The 22,108-nt window shown below is 49.4% G+C and overlaps 1 protein-coding gene across 1 annotated transcript in view; it reads left to right on the forward strand.

The window, feature by feature from the left end:
- The window catches only part of SEC24A (SEC24 homolog A, COPII coat complex component), a 1,330,430-nt gene that overhangs the window by 672,646 nt on the left and 635,676 nt on the right, over positions 1–22,108 (forward strand). Inside the window, exon 12 of the mRNA XM_069652570.1 lies at positions 11,637–11,692. Coding sequence (XP_069508671.1) covers positions 11,637–11,692 — 56 coding nt within the window. The remainder of the gene's footprint in view (positions 1–11,636; positions 11,693–22,108) is intronic.

Here is a 22,108-nt window from a genome sequence, read left to right on the forward strand (position 1 = left end):
CATGGAACGGACAGAACACATGGAACGGATAGAACACATGGAACGGATAGAACACATGGAACGGGTAGAGTGGCGATGAAACGGTTGGAGTGGATGGAACGGATGAAGTACATGGATCTGATGTAGTGCTTGGAACAGATAGGACGATGGAGTGCGTGGGAAGGGTGGAGTGCGTGGGACGGGTGGGAATGGTTGGAGCGGGTGGGAATGGTTGGAGCGGGTGGGAATGCATGGTATGGACGGAGCACATGGAGTGCATGGAACAGATAAAGTACATGGGACGGATGGGGTGCATGGGATGGATGGAGTAGATTGAACGTATAGAGTGGATGGAACGAATGGAGTGGGCAGAATTGGATGGAGATGATGGAACAGTTTATGTAGATGAATGATCGAATAATGGAGTGACTAGTAAACCAAATTAAGAACCAGGCGAAATGTATGAACGGGCAGAGTGAATAAAACGGATAGAATAAATGGTTCAGATGTGTGCTCGATCTCAAGCCCCATATTGAAAACCACCATATCACATCACCATGCTCACTTTTATACACCACCACTCAACTAGAACACAGCGGTACTATGACACATTCGGTATAGCTATTCTCATACTAACACCCACCACATACTACTCATCCTAATTAAACACAGCTGGCTCAGCACACCCGCTAGCCTATGCGTCTCCTCAGGCCTAACGCAGCCAGAAATCAGTCTGGGTTTCACCCCACCAGAATGAACACATACTCCTTATCTCCCAACCATCACACCTACCGCTAAGAAACAGCGATCATACCAGCTGCACACACATCCGATGCTCCCACGCACCTTATGACTCTCTCCCTCTGTCTCTACTGACTTGAACTACGGTTCCCGAGAGCACTCAACCTACCAGCGCCTTGAGATCATACCAATGATACATAAGGCGCTATATAAAGGCAAAGTAACATAACATAACATGAGGTTGTCAGGCATGCCAAGGGATAGGCTATTGGCGTAGGACGAGTGCTCTTGCAGCCATGGTCCTGTGCAGGAAGGTGAGGAAGAGTATACAATGTCTGAATTAAGCTGGTTCACTCTTTACTAATGCATATATGTGTTTCCAGAGTGCGGCCGTGGTCCTCAAGGATTTCAAGATGTTAGACTACTTTTGAGGTTATCAGCAAGTTCTAATCTCTGTAGGCCAAAGTAGGGGCTGAGTTTCAAGTTGTCGATTGTCATTTATATGCTCACTTTTTTTGAGACAGCTGCTGAGGGTGATGTTGGTGCCATTGTTGCTGGGTTTGTCTTCCATGCAGTTGTATCAGATGAGGCTTCTTTTGTCTCAAAAGTGGAGTCATGTAGATGTTTAAAAGGAGTGGGTAATAGCCTTGATCCTTTTAGGACTCCACATGTTGAGGTGAATTATGGCCGTTCCTGATCCCCATAATGCAGCGACTGTTGCGGTGGCAGAGAAGATCGGCAGGCAAACTGCTCTATTGAGGAGACAATGGAATAGGTACTGGGTCTGATAGATGATGAACTGCATGTGTTGGTAAGTGGTGTTGCTGACGCAGGTACTGCAATTCTGATAAATAGGAGATGCAGTCTGTGTTTGTAGTGCAGATTGTGTAAGAGTAATCACTGATGAAGGTGATTTATTAGGATGCTTGCAAGACGGACGGTCCACATCCCACCCATTAATCTGTTCCCTGCTTATAGCTGAATGACAATCGAATGATCACAAAGGTTTTGGTTAGGCCCTAGTGGCATGCTATTGCCTTCTTATAAAAAGGGTGCATTGATTAAAAAAAAAAGGCTAGTCCTTCCTCACTACAAATTGCAAAAGTGATGTATCACCGTAATTGTATTTCTGATGATTCTCTGCTTAGATTCACATGTACCCACCCTTTCTCCCCTCTTGGAGTAGAAGGAACATAGAATTCTTGCACCTTCCCTCTTCTGTACTCGCTCATGCAGACTATAAGGCTCCCTCGCGGCAGAAATGAACAACCAGTGGGACCTCGACACATGAGGGATTTCGGGTACACTACACGTCACGTTAGGGATAGTGTTAGTCATACAGTCACGTCGACATCCCTTTCGATCTTTGAAAAAAAACATTCAATACTCTGATTACTACTAGATGTCTGACCATATGCACAGCATATGAATCTAAGCAGATACAATCATCAGAAATACGATTATGGTGAGTAATGTATGTCATATTATTACAGTTCCTATTCAGGTAAGTGGAACACCGACTAAGGTAAGTATTAACTCTTATTTTAGGATGGCATACAGCTATTCAAGGTTAGTAAAACCCATACTTTTTAAAGGAGCTATCAGCAACTTAAAGGTAGGTGGTAGGTATAAGCCTAAGACTGTTTTAGCATCTGTATAAAACAGACCAGGGAAAGCAAAACCCAGTTGGTGAATTTACACACTAATATTCAGAAAGAAATACTTAAGTGAAGCCAGCGGCATTACTTTTGGGGAAGAGGCACAACCAATTCACAGGCGAGTAAGGTAACCTTACATATACTTTTCAGAATAGCACAACACATATTGGAGGTAATTAACAACTTTTTGTAGCTGATCACTCTGAGATAGTTTCCAAACAACGCATTTACAAGTAAGTGCACTTTTAAACACTTGTTCTCTTTTTCTAGGCAACATACCCACTCGTTAGAAAGTATTTCCTTTTATTCTTGGAGCATGAGTGCTCTCAGTGGCAGAAGGAGAGTGGGGTCAATAGGCCTCTAGTGTCCAACAGGAAGTTCAGGATGGGCACAGAAGTAGAAAAAGTCAGAGATCCTAAGGAAGACTGTTTAAACAGGTAAGTATTACACTTTATAGAGGTTGGAAGAGTCCAGGGACTTCTGAGAAGACACCCTAGGAGATTTCCAGCAGTGGGCGTGGGTGAGCTGGATGAGAGGACTCCCAATCACAAGAAACACTCCAAAGCTTTCCAGAAATCACACAAGCTTAAGATAAGTAAATACCCCAGCCAACACAGTACTTCAGTACGGTACGAGGTTTTCATCCCCCCTGGTTTTTTTCACTGCCCTTTTTGGCGATTTGTTTTTAAAGACATTTTTTTTCACATAAATACATCGACAAATATGGGGGTTGGGAGAGAGCATATAAGGGTTATGGTGGGATGGTGTATAGGGATAAATGGGGGACAGGGGATTTGGGGGGAACCCCCAAATAATAATAATAAAAATAAATAAAAAAATCTTTCGGCAAAAAGTGCAGCAGAAAAAATAACGGTCGAAAAATGAAAATAGAACGGAAGAAGAGTTGCAGTGGGGGAGACTTCAGGATCTGCAGCCAAAAACCCAGTCGATGGATTCCTTTGTCGTGAAGACAGAACACAGGACTTTGGAAGGGATTTTTCAGCAAGGATCAACGGGGAAGGCTTCAGGCAAGAGTTTCTTCGCAGCTGGATGCAGCTCTCTGGTTTTGGCGCCCTTTTCAGGAGCCAGAAGACTGAATGACGCTGATTGGAACTGCAATGCTAATCTGGTCTAGTACTCCGGTGAGAGGACTTAAAGGACCGAATCATGTGTCTGGAGGTCCAGCAGGATGCCACCAAAGTTTCAGCTTTATTTGGAAGACAATGCACCGCACGATAGCTCAAGGTCCCAGGGTGTTGGGGTATTGAAGCCCTGCAAGGTCGCAGCATGACGTGGGGTGGCTCAGAATGCAAGTTTTTTTGTGTCTGGCGGGTCTCACCAAGCTCTGGGTCAGCGTTTTCAGAGTCCCCATGTCGCTTGGAAGGAAGGCTAACGGCAGGCTCTGGTTACACAGCAGGCTCTCTGGAAATTGTCTCAGGCGTGTTTTCTTAATCTTCCTCTTCTGATTCAGGTTCAGTGGTCGACTACCTCCTCAGCTTCCAGGATCAGATTTGTATGCAGGAACCCAGCCAATCAGACGTGCTACATTCATACTTTCAGGACAGCCAGCCTCCCAGTTTTAACTGGATTCTTTCAGGCAGGCTGGAAGATAAAGGGCTGTGTAGGTTTGAACTCCTCCCTCGCTTCTTGCCTTCACAGACACACTGGTGCCTGGGCGGGCTTGACAGAGGTCTCAAGCCAAAGATAAAAATCACACAAAGAAATTCCCCGCTCTGAAGGGCAGGGGAAAGACCCAAGAAGGGACCAGAAGCGCAGAAATGGCAAAAAAGAAGACAGTCACCATTTTGGTAAAGTTGGCACCCATGGATGCCTTTCTCCAGCATGGGGTCTGGCATGGATTCACATGCTCATGAATATTCCCCGTCGTCAGGCTGGGAATCCTCGGTAAAGAAAAAATCAGTATCAGTTTCGTTTCTGATCTGTCTTTCGTAGTAGTAACCAATCACTGATCTCTGCGTCATACTAACCACAGCCAATGACTGCCCTCTACCTAAGCCCCGCCTCTGGCATCCATCTTCAGATTTTTACCGCACGTTCAAGTGTTGGGAGGCCTTGTGCTTAGCTCTCGAGCTTTTACTTCGTGTTTTGCGCTTTTTCAGGTGAATTTTCACATTTTTCCGGTTAATCGAGCCTCAAGCTCCACCGTTTCTACTCCCGTTAACGGCTACCCGTTGCAGGATTTTCCTACGTCCCTCAAGGGTGAAGATTTCGTCGAATCAACTTCTTGGAGGATTCCAGAAGATTCGCGGCCTACTTCGAGATGGCCCAGGATGCGAGTTTGTCGCCCGGACCCAAGCTGTTTCGCAGCTGCCCTGGATGCGGGCTGCAGAATGCGTTTATGGAAGACGAACATTCGCGATGCCTCTACTGTCTTCATGGGGCAAGACTCATATAGAGAAGGACTGCCAGTTCTGCAAGAACTTGTCGGAGCGGACCATGAGGGAACGTCGATCCCGTCTCGCAAGCTGGTAGGAGAAGGGCTCGACGGGTGAGAAGAAGAAGAAAGGGTCTGAGCGGGCTTCTAAGTCCTGTGCGGGCGCCCCAGCGACGGGGGCACAACACCAGGCCAAGTGCCGCGAGTCCGCTGGCTCCGGGAGCGCCGACAGGTCGGGCTCTTTGGTCGCCAGGCAGGGCGCTCCTTTCCCGGCACCGTCAGACCACGAGCCAACGCTCCGGTTCAGGGAAGAGAAAGTCCGAGACCCCGGGTAAGCTTCGGGAGAAGCCCCGTCCGATCTCGGAAGAGGGGGAGCGAGGCGTCGCCCCTCCCCCGAAGGAGAGGGCCCGGAACGCACCTAAGGTGGTGAAGGCCCCTACCCAGCAGGCGAAGGCCTCTATCGAGGCTATCGCAGCTACTCTGGCCAAGCCGGCGGAGACCGCCTCCGGGACTAGTTTCCCTGCCGCCAAGGAGGGAATCCTCTTTTCAGCCCATCGTCGTGGCCGCCATGATGGAAGAAGCGAGGGGGGCACGGTGCCCTCCTCGAGCTCGGAGTCAGCCTCGGAGGAGGAACTGACCGAGGCCGTGAGGAGCCTCGAAGTCCAATTCGAGAAGGTTCGATCCCATCAAGAAGATCCTCGGGAGATAACCGAGGAAGACGACGATGGTGAGGAAGAGCGGCCTTCCCTTCCGGCGCAGCCGGATCCTAGGCCTCAGGATGGCTCGGCGGCCATTTTGTCTGCCATCCAGTCCTTATGCTCTGAGATAAGGACGAGATTCCCACGGCCCAGGCCGGAGGACCCGCAACCTGGCCCGTCGGGAAGTCCTCAGAACAAACGACAGAGGACCCAGCCCTCTCCTCCGCTTGCCCCCGTAAGGCCTACAGTTCCCTCCTCATCCTCCCTTGAGTCGGGAGATGACGGTGCGTTGGGCTCGACGACGACGGGTTCTGAGGGTGACGACGACGGAACAGGTCTCCCGTCGCACGGGCCTCGCCGCTCAACGAGATTGGCTCATTCCACGCCATGATCGCCAGGGCGTCCGAATTGTTCCAGCTCTGCCCGGAGGAGCAGAAAAAAGAAGGTTTCCTCTATCAGCGCCGGGAGGCCAAGAGGAAGACGGTCATCGCGGTGCCCCTAATCGATGACATCTGGGAGGAGGGCCTGTCGGTTCTCAAAAACCCCTCCACGAGAAGTACCGGGGCCCCGAAATCGCTCCCCTGTGCCTCAGGGCCCAGCCAACGCCAGACTCGGTCGTCTCGGCGGCGGCGAAGAAGAAAGCGGCGGGGTCAGGAGCCTCGACGTCGAATTCCCCGCCGGATGGCGAGGGAAAGAAGTTGGACGCCATGGGGCGGCGGGTCATTTCGTCGTCGTCGGCGGCGACGACGATCAAAGCGCCCAACGCCCTGGCGATCGTGGCCCGTTGCGACAGGGAGCTCTGGTTTAAGCTGGCCCCCATATTGGACTTCCTGCCAGACAAGAGGTCTGAGGCCCTGGAAATACTGCAAGAGGGTGAGGTGGCGTCGGACCACGCCATAACGGTGGCAACCGATATTGCTGATACCGGGTTCCGCCAGCTGGGCAACGGTGTTTCCCTACGACGACTGGGTTGGCTCCGGGCGACCGACTTCCGTCAGGATGTCCAGACCAGGATGTTGGACATGCCGTTCGACGGCAGCAACTTGTTCGGGAAGGCGGTGGACGAATCCCTCCAAGCCATAAAAACGGACACAGAGACGGCCCGCACCCTAGGAGCCCTTCAGCAACGACGGCCCTTTCGGAGCTCCTGAGGCAGACAGGGTGCCTCCAAGGGATCCAGCGGTGGCTCGTTGTCCTACCGCCAGGTGGCACGCTCCTCGTCTCAGGAGGCCTACAGGGGTCGCAGCAAACAGGGAGCACCTCTCCGCTGTCGGCAAGGTGGCCTCCAAGCAGGACTGAACCGGCCGTGGTCTCGGGCTCCCACCGAAGCACCCCGGTGGGAGGCCGGCTGACGATCTTCGTCGGCGTGTGGAAGTCCATCTTGGGTGCTGGATACCCTGGCAAGAGGACACTCTATCGAATTCCTGAAGAAGTGCCCTCACGTTCAACCCGTGGCCAGGAAGGAAAATCACGTCCCGCAACTGCTTTTGGAAGTACGGGCGATGCTCAGGAAAGGAGCCATCGAGCTTGTCGCGAAGAGTCTCCGGGGCTCTGGGGTATACTCAAGGTACTTCCTCGTCAGGAAGAAGACGGGCGGCTGGCGCCCCATCCTGGACCTTCGTCGTTTGAACAAATACATCAGATCACAAAAGTTCAGGTGGTCACCCTCCAGCACGTTCTGGGACAGCTGGAGGAAGGCGACTTTCTATCGTCGTCGGACCTGGAGGATGCGTACTTCCACGTTCCCATCCTCAAAAGTCACCGAAAGTTCCTCAGGTTCGTCGTCCAGGGAAGCCACTACCAATTCAGAGCGTTGCCGTTCGGATTGAAGTCGGCCCCCAGGGTCTTTACCAAGTGCCTAACACCAGTGGCGGCGCGGCTGTGCCTGCAGGGGATTCACGTCTACCCCTACCTGGACGACTGGCTCATCCGCTCAAGGACGAGGGAACTCGCCGTCGAACACACTGCGAGGACCGTCCAGCTACTCACAGACCTGGGATTCGCCATAAACTACCCAAAGTCCCACCTGGTGCCGTCGCAGGTGGCCCTGTTTCTGGGAGCGAAGCTCGATACAGTGAGGCGCCTGGCGGCCCCGTCGGAAGAACGGACAATGGCCATTCTAGGCAAAGTGCAGCGCCTGCTTGCCACGGACGTGGCCAGGATGAGGTCCATCAAGTCCCTCCTGGGGATGATGTCCTCTTGCATCTACCTGGTGCGCCTCTGCAGACTACGGATGCGCCCTCTTCAAGAATTTCTCGACGCCCGTTGGAGGCAGGCAACCGGCACCTTCGAAGACAGGGTCCACCTCAACAAGGTGTTCCGGCGGGCGATTCAGTGGTGGGGCGTTCAAGCGCACCTCACGGCAGGCAAGGACTTTCAAACGCCCGCGTACCAGGAGACGGTGACGACGGACGCCTCCCTGCAAGGCTGGGGCGCCCACACCGGAGATCTCCACGCAAGGGGCCTCTGGCTCCCGGAGGACAGGCTCCTGCACATCAACGTCCTGGAACTCCGAGCCGTGTTCTGGGCTCTCAAATCGTTCCTCCCGTCGCTCAAGGGCAAGGTGGTGCGGATCTTCACGGACAACACCACGACAATGTTTTACATACGGAAGCAGGGAGGCACCAGATCCCCAGCCCTATCCAAGGAGGCACAGGATCTGTGGCACTGGGCGGTCGCCCAGGGGATGTTCCTGGTTCCCTTCCACCTGGCAGGAGAAAGAAACACCATCACCGACTCGCTCAGCAGGGAGCTGCGCGCGTGTCACGAGTTGGAATTGCGCCAGGATCAGGTGGATCAACTCTTCCGACGATGGGGCAAACCCCAAATCGACCTGTTCGCAACAGCGACAAACTCGAAGTGCAAGAGGTTTGCCAGCAGGTTTCCCCAGCCGAGAAGCATGGGCGATGCGTTCTCGTTCCCCTGGGACGACCTATACCTGTATGCGTTCCCTCCGTTGCCGTTGCTACTTCAACTCATCAGCCAGCTCAAGAGGTCCCGGTGCAGGATGATCCTCGTCGCACCGGCGTGGCCGAGGCAGATCTGGTTCCCGGACCTTCTGGACTTGTCAACGTCCCCTCCCATCATGCTGTCGGCGGATGCGGGCCTTCTCTCCAGAGAAGGAGGCGCCATCTTCCACCACGACCCGGCGTCGCTGAACCTGCAGGCTTGGCTCCTGCAGCGCTAGGGTTTGGAGGCTACGATATACCGGCCGATTGCAGAGAGGTTCTTGCAAAGGCCAGGGCGTCCTCGACTCTCAAATGCTACGGTCATAAGTGGAAGAGGTTCTCTATCTGGGCCGAGCACAGAAGATCAACCCCCTACGGATTACGGCCCCTCAAGTGCTGCCGTACATTCTATCGCTGGCAAAGGCTCGGCTAGCCCATGCCTCCATTAAAATTCATCTTGCGGCGATCTCCAGATATACCAGAACCACAGGATGGACGTCCCTGTGGTCCCATCGACTGGTAAAAGAGTTTATGAAAGGACTGTTCCGGTCGTTCCCGTCGGTGAGGGCCCCGGCGTGGGAACTTAACGTGGTGCTGACCAGGCTCATGGGGCCCCCATTCGAGCCGATGCACTCCGCACCGATGAAGTTTGTGTCGTGGAAGACTGCGTTCCTGGTGGCCATTACCTCCGCACGACGAGTGGGAGAGATCCAGGCCCTATCCTGCAAGGCACCGTACTTGACTTTCCATGCCTCGAGGGTGGTGCTTAGGACGCACCCCTCCTTTATGCCCAAGGTGCCGTCGGACTTCCATCTTAACGAGCCCTTGGTGTTACCTGTTTTCTTCCCATCTCCTTCGTCGCCGGCCAAGAGGACTTTGCACTCGCTGGATGTGGCTAGAGCGCTGAAGTTCTACGTGGACCGCACAAAGAGTTTCCGGAGGACATCACAGCTGTTCGTGAACTTTGGACCTGTGAATCAAGGGAAGACTCTTTCGAAGTCTTCTATTTCTAGATGGCTCTCCGGCTGCATCATGCACTGTCACCGGTTGGCTAACCGACTGCTGCCAGGCCGTCCGAGAGCCCATTCGACCAGAGTGATCGCTGCTACTACGGCGTTCTTATCTGGTGTGCCCCTGCTGGACATCTGCAGGGCTGCTACGTGGAGGTCGACGCACACCTTCACGAGATTCTACTGCGTCGATCGGGATTCCAGGGAGGAGTCCAGGGTCGGCCAAGCAGTGCTGCGCAACCTGTTCGCTTAAGGTGAGCCTGGTGAGGAGGTAAGAGATGCTTAATGTTGAGTTTTTTGTATTGCTTAATGTTGAGCCTTTTGCCACCCCCGTGGTTGTGCATGTGTGTACTGCTATTTATTCTTATATTCATGAGCATGTGAATCCATGCCAGACCCCATGCTGGAGAAGGAACAAGTTACTTACCTGTAACTGTTGTTCTCCAGCATGGGTCTGGCATGGATTCACATGCGAACCCTCCCGCCTACCCCTCTGCGGCTCTTCACTTGGTCATACTGCCACTTCACGTGCTACCAAATCTGAAGATGGCTGCCAGAGGCGGGGCTTAGGTAGAGGGCAGTCATTGGCTGTGGTCAGTATGACGCAGAGATCAGTGATTGGTTACTACTACGAAAGACAGATCAGAAACGAAACTGATACTGATTTTTTCTTTACCGAGGATTCCCAGCCTGACGACGGGGAATATTGAATGTGCATCCATGCCAGACCCATGCTGGAGAACAACAGTTACAGGTAAGTAGTGAAAACAGCCTGCGGTAAAGGTGCACCGAATGTGTAAAAAGGTTCACTGCCATCAAGCCGTTTTACTGTGCTACTGAGAAAGGGGATATATTGTATCTCCCCAGCACTCCACATATGGTGGGGATGTGCTGGGTTCACCTAACAAAATGTAGAGGGATAGAAATATCCTTTCTACCCTTAGGAACTGTAGTTCTCACAAGGTTAGCCAGAGAAAGTAAAAAAGGAGCCCAAAGGGCAGTCCTGTAACAATAAAAAGGTACATACCAAAAGGTGTCAAAGAGGATAACATAAAAGGACACTATGGTGAGTCTTAAAAATGACACCCATAAAAATGGTAAAAGGATCTGCGAGTCTGGAAAAAGGTTCCCAGACACTGAGGTATAGGAAAAAATAATAAACCAGTTCAGCAAAAAGTTCTGGGGGTCTCAACAAGTGAGCACGATTTAGCACCAAGGTTAAAATCTTACCCAACACACATTTCTTTTGTTTCTTTACCTGTAACCTCAGTTACTCACCCATAAGTAACAACTAATTACTAGTGTTAAAATGCAGATTGTTCTTGTTTGGATATTTTTTTTTTAATTATTTTTCTGCTTTCCCTTCATAGACTTCTTTAGAACCACCCTCTCATCCCCCCACCCCCACCTTTTGCTTTGTTTGCAACTTGACTTGCCCTTTGAAGGCAAGTTAATGTCTTTTTACTTAAAGCGCTATATAAATTCAATAAAATACAAATACATTGCTTAGCTTATGGATTTTGTGGGCACAAATCCATCCCCATGTCTACTAATGTATTTCTTAAATAGCGCTACACACCCATAGATCTCAGACCGCTCAAATAACAGACATTTATTCTACGCAGTGGTACTCAAAATGTAAATGAACTATGCTCATAATGTTGCTTACCCAACAACATGTCACAAGTGTTCTGTAAAATATTTCAGCGGGTTGAGAAATCTGCTAAAATCAGTTTGTGATCTGTAGGCTCGGTTCTACGTGGTTTCACCGTTGTAATATTAAAAGTGGAAATTATGGTTGAGTCGGTTTTGAGCGTTTAATTTTTTACCTTTTTAATTTTACTGTGAGCCCACTGCACTCCTCCCCCCCTCCCCTGCCCACGCCATAGGTTTGAATCCTAGCAAAGCCACCTCAGATTTCATCCTTGCGAAGTCATTACATGAGTACTCATTTCGGTTAGGTTATACAAATGCTCTACGTAAAGTGCAAAAATCAGAGATTGGTTTTGTTATACTCTTCCTCTTACTGAATATGTCTATTTTAATACAAGATTATATTTTATGAAAATATTTAAATTTTGTAGTGTACTTGCGTGTGTTTTCTTGTGGAATGTAATGGACATTTGTCAGGCTTCTCGAATGCTGTTCTTTTCTTGCTGCATGCTGATTGAAAACCGTGAGAAGACCCCTTTTCTCTTTTATTCCAGATGTGTTTATACCGATGCCTGAAAACTTGCTTGTAAATCTGAATGAAAGCAAAGAGGTAAGCCCAGTTTTAGGTAGCAGGTTTTCAGCGTGTATAATATCCAAAGTTATGTTGATTGTTCCTTTTCACAGTGGCATATGGCACTGTATTTTACTAGGTGATTGTAATACATTGTTTTAGATCATTGTTATATGTGCGACCCAAATTAAATAATTCTCGTGTTTTAATGTTGCATTTTATTTTTAGAAATGGCAGATGGAGGATGTTTAGGCGCATTATTAGTTTGAGGTAGTGCAGGTGGTGCTAATATGGGGGCCTGTACACGGAGTTTGCTGTCAGTGTTATGGCTGACTGCAAAGGGGGTACATCTTTTCGTGGCAAAGCTTTGAGTTGCATAATCAAGATGAATCGCTGTTTTGTGGATTGGGAAATGGCTGTGCAGAGTGGTGTTAAAGTACATTAAAGGCTATGGGATTTGAGTTGAAGAACACGAGAGGTGTCTTGACTGGGTTCGAAATGACAGGGTATAAAGAGGGACATTAGATCTATGACATAGTGGTAGGAGCCAGGGTCGATTGGGTAAGGGCTGTTTACTAACTGGCTGATACAGGGGACCCTTGACATAGTGGCATGGCTGATCTATTTTGTCAGTGTTATAAATGCTTTCAAGTTGAAGGATGTGGATGTAGAGGGTGTCAATGGACGAGGGAATGGGACATTGAAATACAGCTTTCAGTGGGTGTGCTGGATGGATTTGCTGATGCATACCAGGCATTGCATGGACGACATTTTGCATCTAATCCAGTAGAAATACCCTTTGCATAATGCATGGAGAATGAAAGGGGACAGGATGCATAGGTGGGGGAGGCTTAAGTAGGCAGAGGGTAGTAAGCGAAGGGTGTGGAGGAGCAGAAAGAGGGAAAGGAGGAGAGGGGTGGTAGCATGGGTGCCAGGGTCTACCCCATATAATGTGAGTGGGTGAGAGAATGGTGATATTGATAGGTGTTACAAAGGAATGTCCACTGGCGAGGTAGCAAGGGGAGGGGGAAAAGGAGAAGTGTGCAGGGACATTGCATGAAATTCAATTTATTTCAGAACTACTGTTACGTGATATACCAGCACAGTTGATGATGCAAAATGAATGCATTTCGTAAACTGAACTTCTGATGATGGTTTATCTGCTTAGAATCACATGCTGTGCGTAGTCCGACATCCAGTGGTAACCGCAGAGTATTGCATCTTGTCTTTCGAGAATCTAAAGGGGACGTCGACATGGGGCATGCCTGTAACACTATCCCTACGTGACGTGCAGTGAACCCAAGATCCCTCACGCTTCGAGGTCCCTCAGATTGTTTTTTTCTGCCCAGATACCTGGTCGCCCTTATGCTGAGTTCGTAAAGAACATTGCTATTGTCCAACTGACCTTTGGTCGAATAATTCTATTAAAGTTAAGATCACCCCTTCCATCCCTTATCCCGACGGCTTTTACGTTGGCTGCTACGCGCCTCCCGTCTGCGGAAGACGTCGAAGACAGCCTGGCAAGAATCTTGTCCGCCGATTCTCATAAACTGCAGTTTAGGGACTCTTCAAAAGTTTCTGAGAGGCCCAAGGATCCGCCGAGATCTAAGGAGAGCGTTCATAGGTCGAGAGAAAGACATAGGGATACCCCACCTTCATTGGTCCCTCCAGAGGAATTCTCTGAAGGAGAAGGACTTTTTTCGATGTTGAGGCAAAGATCTCTACAGTTTTTGACGGAACAGAGTGGTAGAGACACTTTTTCTACTGAAGACGAGGCTAGAGACACCTTTCCACCTCTAGACCATTCTAGGACATCAGTCTGGACTAGAGAAAAGTTTGAAGACTGCATGTTTATGTTTATTATTTCTATTGCGCACCAGGTACCCAAAGGCTTAAGGGCTCATACAAACAAAGAAGCAAGCAATACAAACAATTCTTAGAACAGGAACAAAAATTAGCAAAAGGGAAGTGTCATAAACACAGTACAAAAAAAGGAAGAAAAAAAAAAGCAACAGAAAGACATAACATAGAAAACCGGCTAAAACCGCATAAGTGATCAAATAATCAAATTACAACCAGTAGATCCCCTAGGCAAATATTTACATAGTCTTAGGAAGGCCGTTAGGGAACTGGCCCCACACCCCACCAGGACACAATCTTTGTTGTCCTCTGTATTCCAGTCCCTCAGGTCCATCCTACGGAGGATTTTAAGATCTGATAGCCTGACCACACCCGGCCCAGTTCTTTGTCTAAGCCAGACTAAGACTTTAAGTCGTAAGGCTTCTTTGGGTTCATGACCAACAACCTTGCTAATATTGGTGATGATCAAATTTCTCGAGTCCGAAACAAAAACCTGAGTATTCGTATCTTCTATCCTAGGCATCCGGCATTTTCTAATGCGCAGGTTCTGGGAGGAGCCCAGCTTCGGAGGGACATTCGGTTGATTGTAGGCTTCTTGACCCAGTTTCTGTGCCACTGCTGTAATAGCAGCAGCTGGTTCGACAGAAGGAAAGACAGTGAGGGACTTTGTAGTAACGCTGCTTTTATTTATCAGAACACTAAGTGGTGTCTGAACTACGTTACCACAGTGGTCCGATTGCGAGGCCTTATCTAGTAGCTTTTTTTGGGGGTTGAATTGACAGGCCTTATCCAGATTGTATGTCCCAGTTCCAGCATTTAGGCAAGAAGAATCATTAGTTTGTGAGGCCATATTCTTGCTCAAGGAGCTTGGATCCCCCACAAGTTTACTAAGAGAGTTCACTAAGAGTCCCAAATCGAAGGGGCTTGTGCATAGCAGCAGCTCTTTGGCGATACTGGCCATGAAGTCCGGCCAATGATCGAGAATAGATTGTTCAAGAGATAAGGCGGGTGCAGGGCCAGCCTGCTCCAATTCCATATCAGACTGATTGGTGGGACCTTACGTACTACAAATAGGGGAAAAAAGGACCTACTCCTGGCTCCTTGGAATTGCATGAGGGAGACCTCCCTAATATACAAGTGACTAGAAAGATGTTCCTTCCACAGGTATTGAAACACCAGCAGGGTAAGTGGCCCGCTCAACATATACGCAGCCCCTCTCTCCAGGGAGAACTACACCCGTGTGAGTGTGACTCCTGTTGTTCAGCCTCGTTCCTCCCGCACTATAGCGTCAGAAGGCGGAATATGGTGCTCTGAGCCCTTTCCCCCAGGGGACTGAGTAACAAACCCAGAAAATCTCATTGGCCGCCGGGTCGCATCCACACTGGGACGTGTCTGCCCAATCCGCCAGCCAAGCGCACGCCAGCCATGCACCCGCACAGATCTTGACCCCGGACACCGTCTCTCGGTGCTAGCGGCTCTTGGTTCATCCGACCGCAGTCGCGTCCTCCTCGAGGGCCGCGCGACGCAGCAGCTGACGCGAACGCTGAGCCGGTTAGAGAAAGGGACCTGGAAATCCACAGTACACGTCAAGCCGCCTGCATGGAAAGGCTGTACAGGTTTGTGTATTGTTCAGAACGCCCTAGACCAAGGAGGCCAAGGGATGAAAGCCCTTTTTAACCCTAAAGCTAAATTCACAAGGCTTTTTGACCCTTCTTTAAAAGAGTACATATATAATTATGACCTTACTGAAGAGGACATTCCACCAGTTACTGTAGAGGAAAATCCTTTTCTGCCGAAGAACATGAGCCCATTGAACATGAGCCCATTGAGGGCTGGGGGGAGGAACCAGATATGGGTGACCTTCACCCATGGCAGTTCCCAGATCCACAAGATCCAGATACAGATGTTCTGGCTTTGGACTCCCCTCAAACCACCCCTACAAGAAACCCCTCTCCAATTGATGATCAACTGACGTTTAATGTAATGTTACGTAAGGCAGCTGAACACTTTAAGATTGCCACTGAAGAGGCAGCCCCTGAAGCTGACCTCGTTGAGGATATACTCAAAGAGAAGCCGCCAGCCAGCCAGGCTATCCCTCTCCTCAGATTAAAAAACACCTGGCTCCCTCCTTGGCAACACCTGCTCTCACAAGAGGTGTAAACCCAAGAATTGAAAAACTCTTCCGCCCTTCTCCCTTGGATCCTCTATATATTAGGTTATTCCACCCTAGATTCTTTGGTAATAACTACCACAAGGAAAAGAGCAGAGGTCACTTTGTCAACCGACGAGGCACCCCCTGAAAAAGAAAGGAAATGACTTTGCGCCCTTTTGAAGAGGGTTACCACATCAGCAAGTTAACCAGAGCATTTTAAAGAACACCTTGGATTCTGCCAAGACGGCCAGTCGAGCCCTGGCTCAGGGCATACTCCTCAAAAGACATGCATGGCTTCCTAACTCAGGATTTAAACCTGAGACGCAGGCATCGCTTATAAACAAACCTGTGGAGTAGTCCAACTTGTTTGGGAAGGCGGTCGACGAGGACCTAGAGACCGCAAAGTAGGAACATGACACATGAAACCCTAAAGAGTCTGGACCAAATTACTGAGACCCTCCATAAGGCAAGGTTTTCGAAACAGAAGGTTTTTCCGTGGCCAACGCTTCAGTCACCAACAATACTCTTCAGGAAACAAATGGAACTCTCCACAGGGAACCAACACTTACACCACCCCGTTCCCCCAAACGGGACAGCGCTGTGGTAAAGGAAGGGGCAGGAACCCTACCCCTAGAGGTTCCCCAGCCTCAGGTTCCAAATTACCTGAGGAGGGAATAACCACGGACCAGTGGGTGCTAAAAACCATAGCCCACGGATACTGTGTAGAGTTCAACCGGTCCGGAAAATTGAGACCTCCATGACAACGAAGACTAACACCAGAACATCTTCGCATACTTCTGCAAGAAGTCGTGATACTGGAACAAAAAGGAGCCATAGAGATCGTACCCCTATCACAGGTAAAATAAGGTATTTATTCAGTGTACTTCCTTGTACCCAAAAAGGATCTAACCATGCGCCCTGTTCTAGATCTGCGCCCAGCGAACAAGTTTGTAAAACCACAAAAGTTCTGCATGGTCACCCTGCAGGAAGAAATTCCCCTGCTCACACGGGGATTACATGCAACTCTTGAAAGATGCATACTTTGATATTTCGATGTTGCCAGCGCACAGAAAATACCTCAGATTTATGATACAGAACAAACATTGTCAGTTCAAGGTACTAGCCTTCGGCATAGCATCTGCACCAAGGTTATTTACAAAGGTACTAGCAGTAGCAGCAGCACACCTGCGCAGGCAATCCATTCCAGTATATCCTTACCTCGACGACTGGCTCATAACAGAGGATTCCTACGAGTCATGTCTGGCAAATACCCAAAAGACGATAGTTCGGTTATTCAGTCTGGGTTTCTCTATCAACGAGAATAAGTCCAGCTTAGACCCCCGTCAAGTCAAACAATTCCTAGGGGCTCTAATTCAAAGGACGGCCTTTTCTTCCCCTCCAACAAGAGGGTTCAATCCATTGGTGTCTGGCCAACGGACAGTGGGAGGATTTAGTAGTGGTCTCGTCGGCCCTTGTTCTCTCTGCAGTGGTGGTCGAGGGAAAACCTCTTGAAAGGGATATCTTTCACCACCCCGCAGTGGAAGCCACTGTAACTACAGACGCCTCCCTTACAGGGTGGGGAGCCCACCTGCTTCAGCAGATAGTGATCAGAGTTTGGTCATCAGACATAGCGTCCAACCACATAAATCTGCTGGAACTGCTGGCAGTGTTCAAAGCACTGAAAGCTTTCGAAACACCGCTGCAGGGAAGGACAATCCTAATTCTCATCGCACCATTTTGAACAAACAAGGGGGCACTCATTCTCCAGGGTTGTCCAAACTGTCTCAGAACATTTAGAAGTGGGCTCTCAAACGCAACATGTTCCTGTTATCACAACATGTTCCAGGGGAACTCAATCTTCTGGCAGACTGTAAAGACTGGAGGGGGGTGTCTGTACTTCCGCTCTCTATATGGTAGAGGAGAGGCACAGAGGACCCCAGCCAAGATTCTCTATTATTGGTAACGTAGTCGAGCAATCAAGGCCTAGCTTCTCAGGTGTTGCAGGCTGGTTCTTAAGTACAGTGTAGTCCCCGAACCCCCACAAAGGAATGTCCACACACTGTATTACTGAAAACAGTCTTTATATAATTAATATTCAAAGGTATGTACACAATCACAATAACGCACTTTGTACTCGGAAATCAACAATGATAAATATATACAATTCTAAAGTGGTACCACCAATGTTACCAAATCTCATTAAAGTGCATCAACTGTACGGTTAAAATGTCATACAGATCAATAACGAGGAAACCAGCAGTAGAGATAGGAAGGATCGTAAGATGGTTGAAACAATAGGCAGAATGCTGGCCTCTACCGATCGACAGTTCTGTGTGGAGATCCCCCCCCCCCCACTGGGCAACCTGTAAAATAGATATATAGCACAAGCCCAGTCCATATATTGTTCACTAGTCTTATTTCCTCCTAGTAATGTTTTACCCCTCCCCCCCAATGTACCTGGTGGAGTAGAGTTCTTCGAAGGCGCGTCGAAGGATCCTTCTTGAGTGACTCCCTTTAAAGCAGGAGCCACGGATCGTCGAGAGGCGTCAAAGATGGTGAACTTGTCGACGGCGGCAATGAGAGGTTCAAGGGTGCCGAGACCCCGATGTCGATCCAGGCGGTGCTCGTCAGCGACGTCCTGCGAGGATGAGGTGTGCGGGGCACCTCAGCGATGGATTGTTCAGGACCGCAAAGAGTTTCAGAAGATCTGTGGCCCAACAAGGGCGTCGAAGTCTTTGTGACCTTCAGGTGGCGGGAAACCCACCGGCAGATTCTCCTCGGCGCGTTGGTCGTCTTCGACTTTCTCCGGCGGGACAAAGCGGTCGACATTGCGGGCAAGGGAATTTTTGGATTCAAATGTTCTTAGGCAATGGAGCGGGCGACTCCGGTCGTCGGCGGCATGCCGTTAGGTGGTCCCCACGGCTGGGCAACACAACTTCGACAGGCCTCCAGCGGTTACACAAACCTGCAAACCCTGGTCGATGGCAATGGACTTCGACAGCGGCGAGGTGCGGGTGCTTTGCTTTGTTCTACTCAGCGGTCCCGTCTCGGGTCGGCAGCCTTTCGAGGGTCTGACTTCCAGGGAGCTTCGGCAAAGGTTAGCAGTGCGCGATGGTCCCTCGGAGCACGGGAAGAGGGCGCCTTACCAGGTCCTCTCTTGGATCAGTCCTTGACGAGTTTGGCAGCTTTCAAATCAGGTCGAAGCAAATGTAACGGCAAGTCTTTGTCTTCCAGCTGGGCGTCGAGGATCAGCATTTCCAGTTACTCTTAAAGTGTAGACACAGCTTCTGAACAATTTCCAGTGGTGAGAGGTCCCCAGATATACTATCTTGCCTCTCATCCACACTGCTGGGTCACTCTCAGCAGCCAATCATACAGAAGGGCATTCATGCAGTCAGTCAGCCAATCAGGCACACAGTGCATTTAGGCCATCCTCCTCCCTCTCAGACACTCACAACAAGGAATGTGGATTGTGACAAGTACTCAGCCATTCAACACTACACACTGCTTTCAGGCCAGTTTTGGGCAGGGCTGTTTCAGTCTGTCTCTCATCCCAGAAATCAGACAGCCACAACAAGAAGTGCATATTGGTCACACACTCCATTCACCCAGGTCCCACCCACAGGGCGTACCCACAACATACAGTCACTGGGAAGGCTCCAGTCAGTTTGGACTGGACTTCACAACAATACCATATATGGAACTTCCACCCAACAGCCAGTCAGGGGGAAGGGACAGACTCAGGGCTTCCCAGGACTTTGGGAAAACAAGGTAACGGGTAATAGAAAGCAAGAGGCCACAGTGGCCATCTTGTTTTCCATCAGGAATCAACTGATTCCAATGGCAGGGCCTGGGGATCCCAAAATGGAGGATACTCAGCGCACCTGTCAAAGTCAGCATGGAGCTGTCACCAGCCCATACCCTGCTCTACGGGCCACCCACGGGTGCCCAAAAACATACACTAGGGGCACAGGGTTGTACCCCCCATCATTGGGTGCCGTAAGGGTATCCCACGGGTCTGTTCACCAAACCAAAAGAGAGCTGCACCGCCAGGAGTCCCACATGAACTCCTGCGCAGAAAATATGACAGAACACACGATGCATTTCCAGCATCACACAGACATACTCAGCAGAGACTTTCCGTTGTCCTGGGAGTACGAATGGCAATTACATAGAGACATCGTCGCCAACGTTTTCGCACAATGGGGCTTTCCAGAGATCGATTTATTTGCAACTCTGGAAAATGCTCAATGCCAAGATTACGCCTCCAGGTACCCCCAGAACCGCTCCAAGGGGAACGGACTCTGGATAACATGGTCAGGGAAATATGTCTATGCTTTTCCCCCAAGACTCCCCTTCTCAACAAGATTGTGCACAAGATGCACCAGGAACCAGTCACAATGATATTGGTGGCCCCCATGTGGGCCCGCCAACACTGGTTTGCTCATCTGATGGAGATGTCCCTATCTCCTCCAATCAAACTGCCTTGCCCGTACAACATGTTGTCGCAAGTCAGAGGGGAGACGCTTCACCCATGCCCGCAGACATTGAACTTAGCGGCCTGGCTCCTGAGGGCATAGAGTTTGGACACCTGCAACTCCCTCAGATATGTATGGACATTCTCAGGGAAGCAAGGAAGCCAAACACGAGATACTGCTATTCCAGCAAATGGAAACGGTTTGTCATCTGGTGCAACTCAAAGAGCATTAACACGATTAACTGCTCTCCCACACACATTGTGTTATACCCAACTCATTTACTTAACTCAGGACTGGTCTTCAACTCCTTAAAAGTGCACTTAGCTGCACTTTCAGCCTACACTACATCACAACAAAAAGTGTCATGGTGGAAGATACCAGCTATTAAAGCTTTCATGGAGGGAGTGAAAAGAATTCACACTCCCATTTCTAACCCACCTCCCGTTTGGGACCTAAACGTGGTGTTGACTAGGCTTATGGGGGCTCCCTTCAAGCCCGTGCACAAAGTAAGTCTTAAAGACCTCACCCCTAAGACTGCTTTTTTAATAGCTATTACCTCCATCAGGAGGGCAAGTGAACTACAAGCGCTCTCAATTCTAGATCCCTTTGTAACAGTTCACAAAGACAAGGTGGTTCTGCGCACTCAACCTAGATTTGCGCCCAAATTCATTTCCAAGTTCCATGTGAATCAGTCAATAGAACTACCAACATTCTTTCAAAATCCTTCAAGCATGGGAGAAAGAACCCTGCACATACTAGATGTACGCAGAGGTCGTGTTCTACTTGGAAAAAACTTGCCAATTTAGGAAAACAAATCCGTTTTTTGTTTCGGTGGCGGCAGGAAGAGAAGGAGACACAGTCTCCGACTATCTCTAGAGGGATTGTCAAATGCATTACACTCTTGCTAAGAGAGAGCTGCTCTTCAAGCCTAGAGCATATTCCACGAGACACTGGGGCGTCAATAGCATTCATTGCAAATGTTCCCCTCGAATCTATTTGCAAAGCGGCAACCTGGAGTTCTGTACAAACCTTTACAAAACACTATTGCCTAGACACTCATTCTAGGTCTGATTCTCAGGTGAGACAGGCAGTACTAAGAAATCCTTTCACTACTGTTCCTTCTCACAACCCACCTCCAACTCGGGGTTACTGCTCGCTACTCTATGCACAGCATGTGATTCTAAGGACACTAACAAACATCAGAAGATATGCATTACTTACCGTAAAAGCATGTCTGATGGTTGTATCTGCTTAGATTCACATGCGCCCATACTTTCTCCTCGCTTGGATGGAAGGAGCATAGACGTCTTGCTACTTTCTCTCTTTTTTCTGTACTCACTCACAATAGTCATAAGGCTCCCTCTTGGCAGGAAAAATACAATCGGAGGGACCTTGACGGGTGAGGGATCTTGGGTAAACTACACGTCACATAGGGATAGTGTTACAGGCACGCCCATGTCGACGTCCCCTTTCGATTCTCGAAAGACAAGATGCAATACTCCGCGGTTACCGCTGGATGTCTGACTATGCACAGCATGTGAATCTAAGCAGATACAACCATCAGAAATGATTTTACGGTAAGTAATGTATGTCATACGAAGGAGATCTAAGACATTGTTAATCTTGGTTCATTAAATAATCCCTGGAGGATAGCTCAGGAGCAATGTTCTCCCCTTGGGATCAAGACAAAGTTCTGCCATATGGATTCAATGTCTGGTCTGATGCTTAGAAGCTGGCAAAGTCCAGCATTATGTGTAATATAAGTAACAATAAAATCCCAACTAATCTGATTTCTGGGTTTGTGTTAAGTACCCAGGCAGCTTACTTAAAAAAAAAAAAAAAAGCTGAGCTTTCTGCAGCATTTTCAAATGCAATGTGCAGATAAGTCTGAAAAATCACCTTGCGGAAAAGGTAAACCAAACGTTCATGTTGTGGCAACAGTCTGTGAGTAGGTCTGTTGGGAAT

Source organism: Ambystoma mexicanum, chromosome 3p (assembly GCF_040938575.1).
Source record: "Ambystoma mexicanum isolate Mex_15411 chromosome 3p, UKY_AmexF1_1, whole genome shotgun sequence".
Classification (NCBI taxonomy): Eukaryota; Metazoa; Chordata; class Amphibia; order Caudata; family Ambystomatidae; genus Ambystoma; species Ambystoma mexicanum.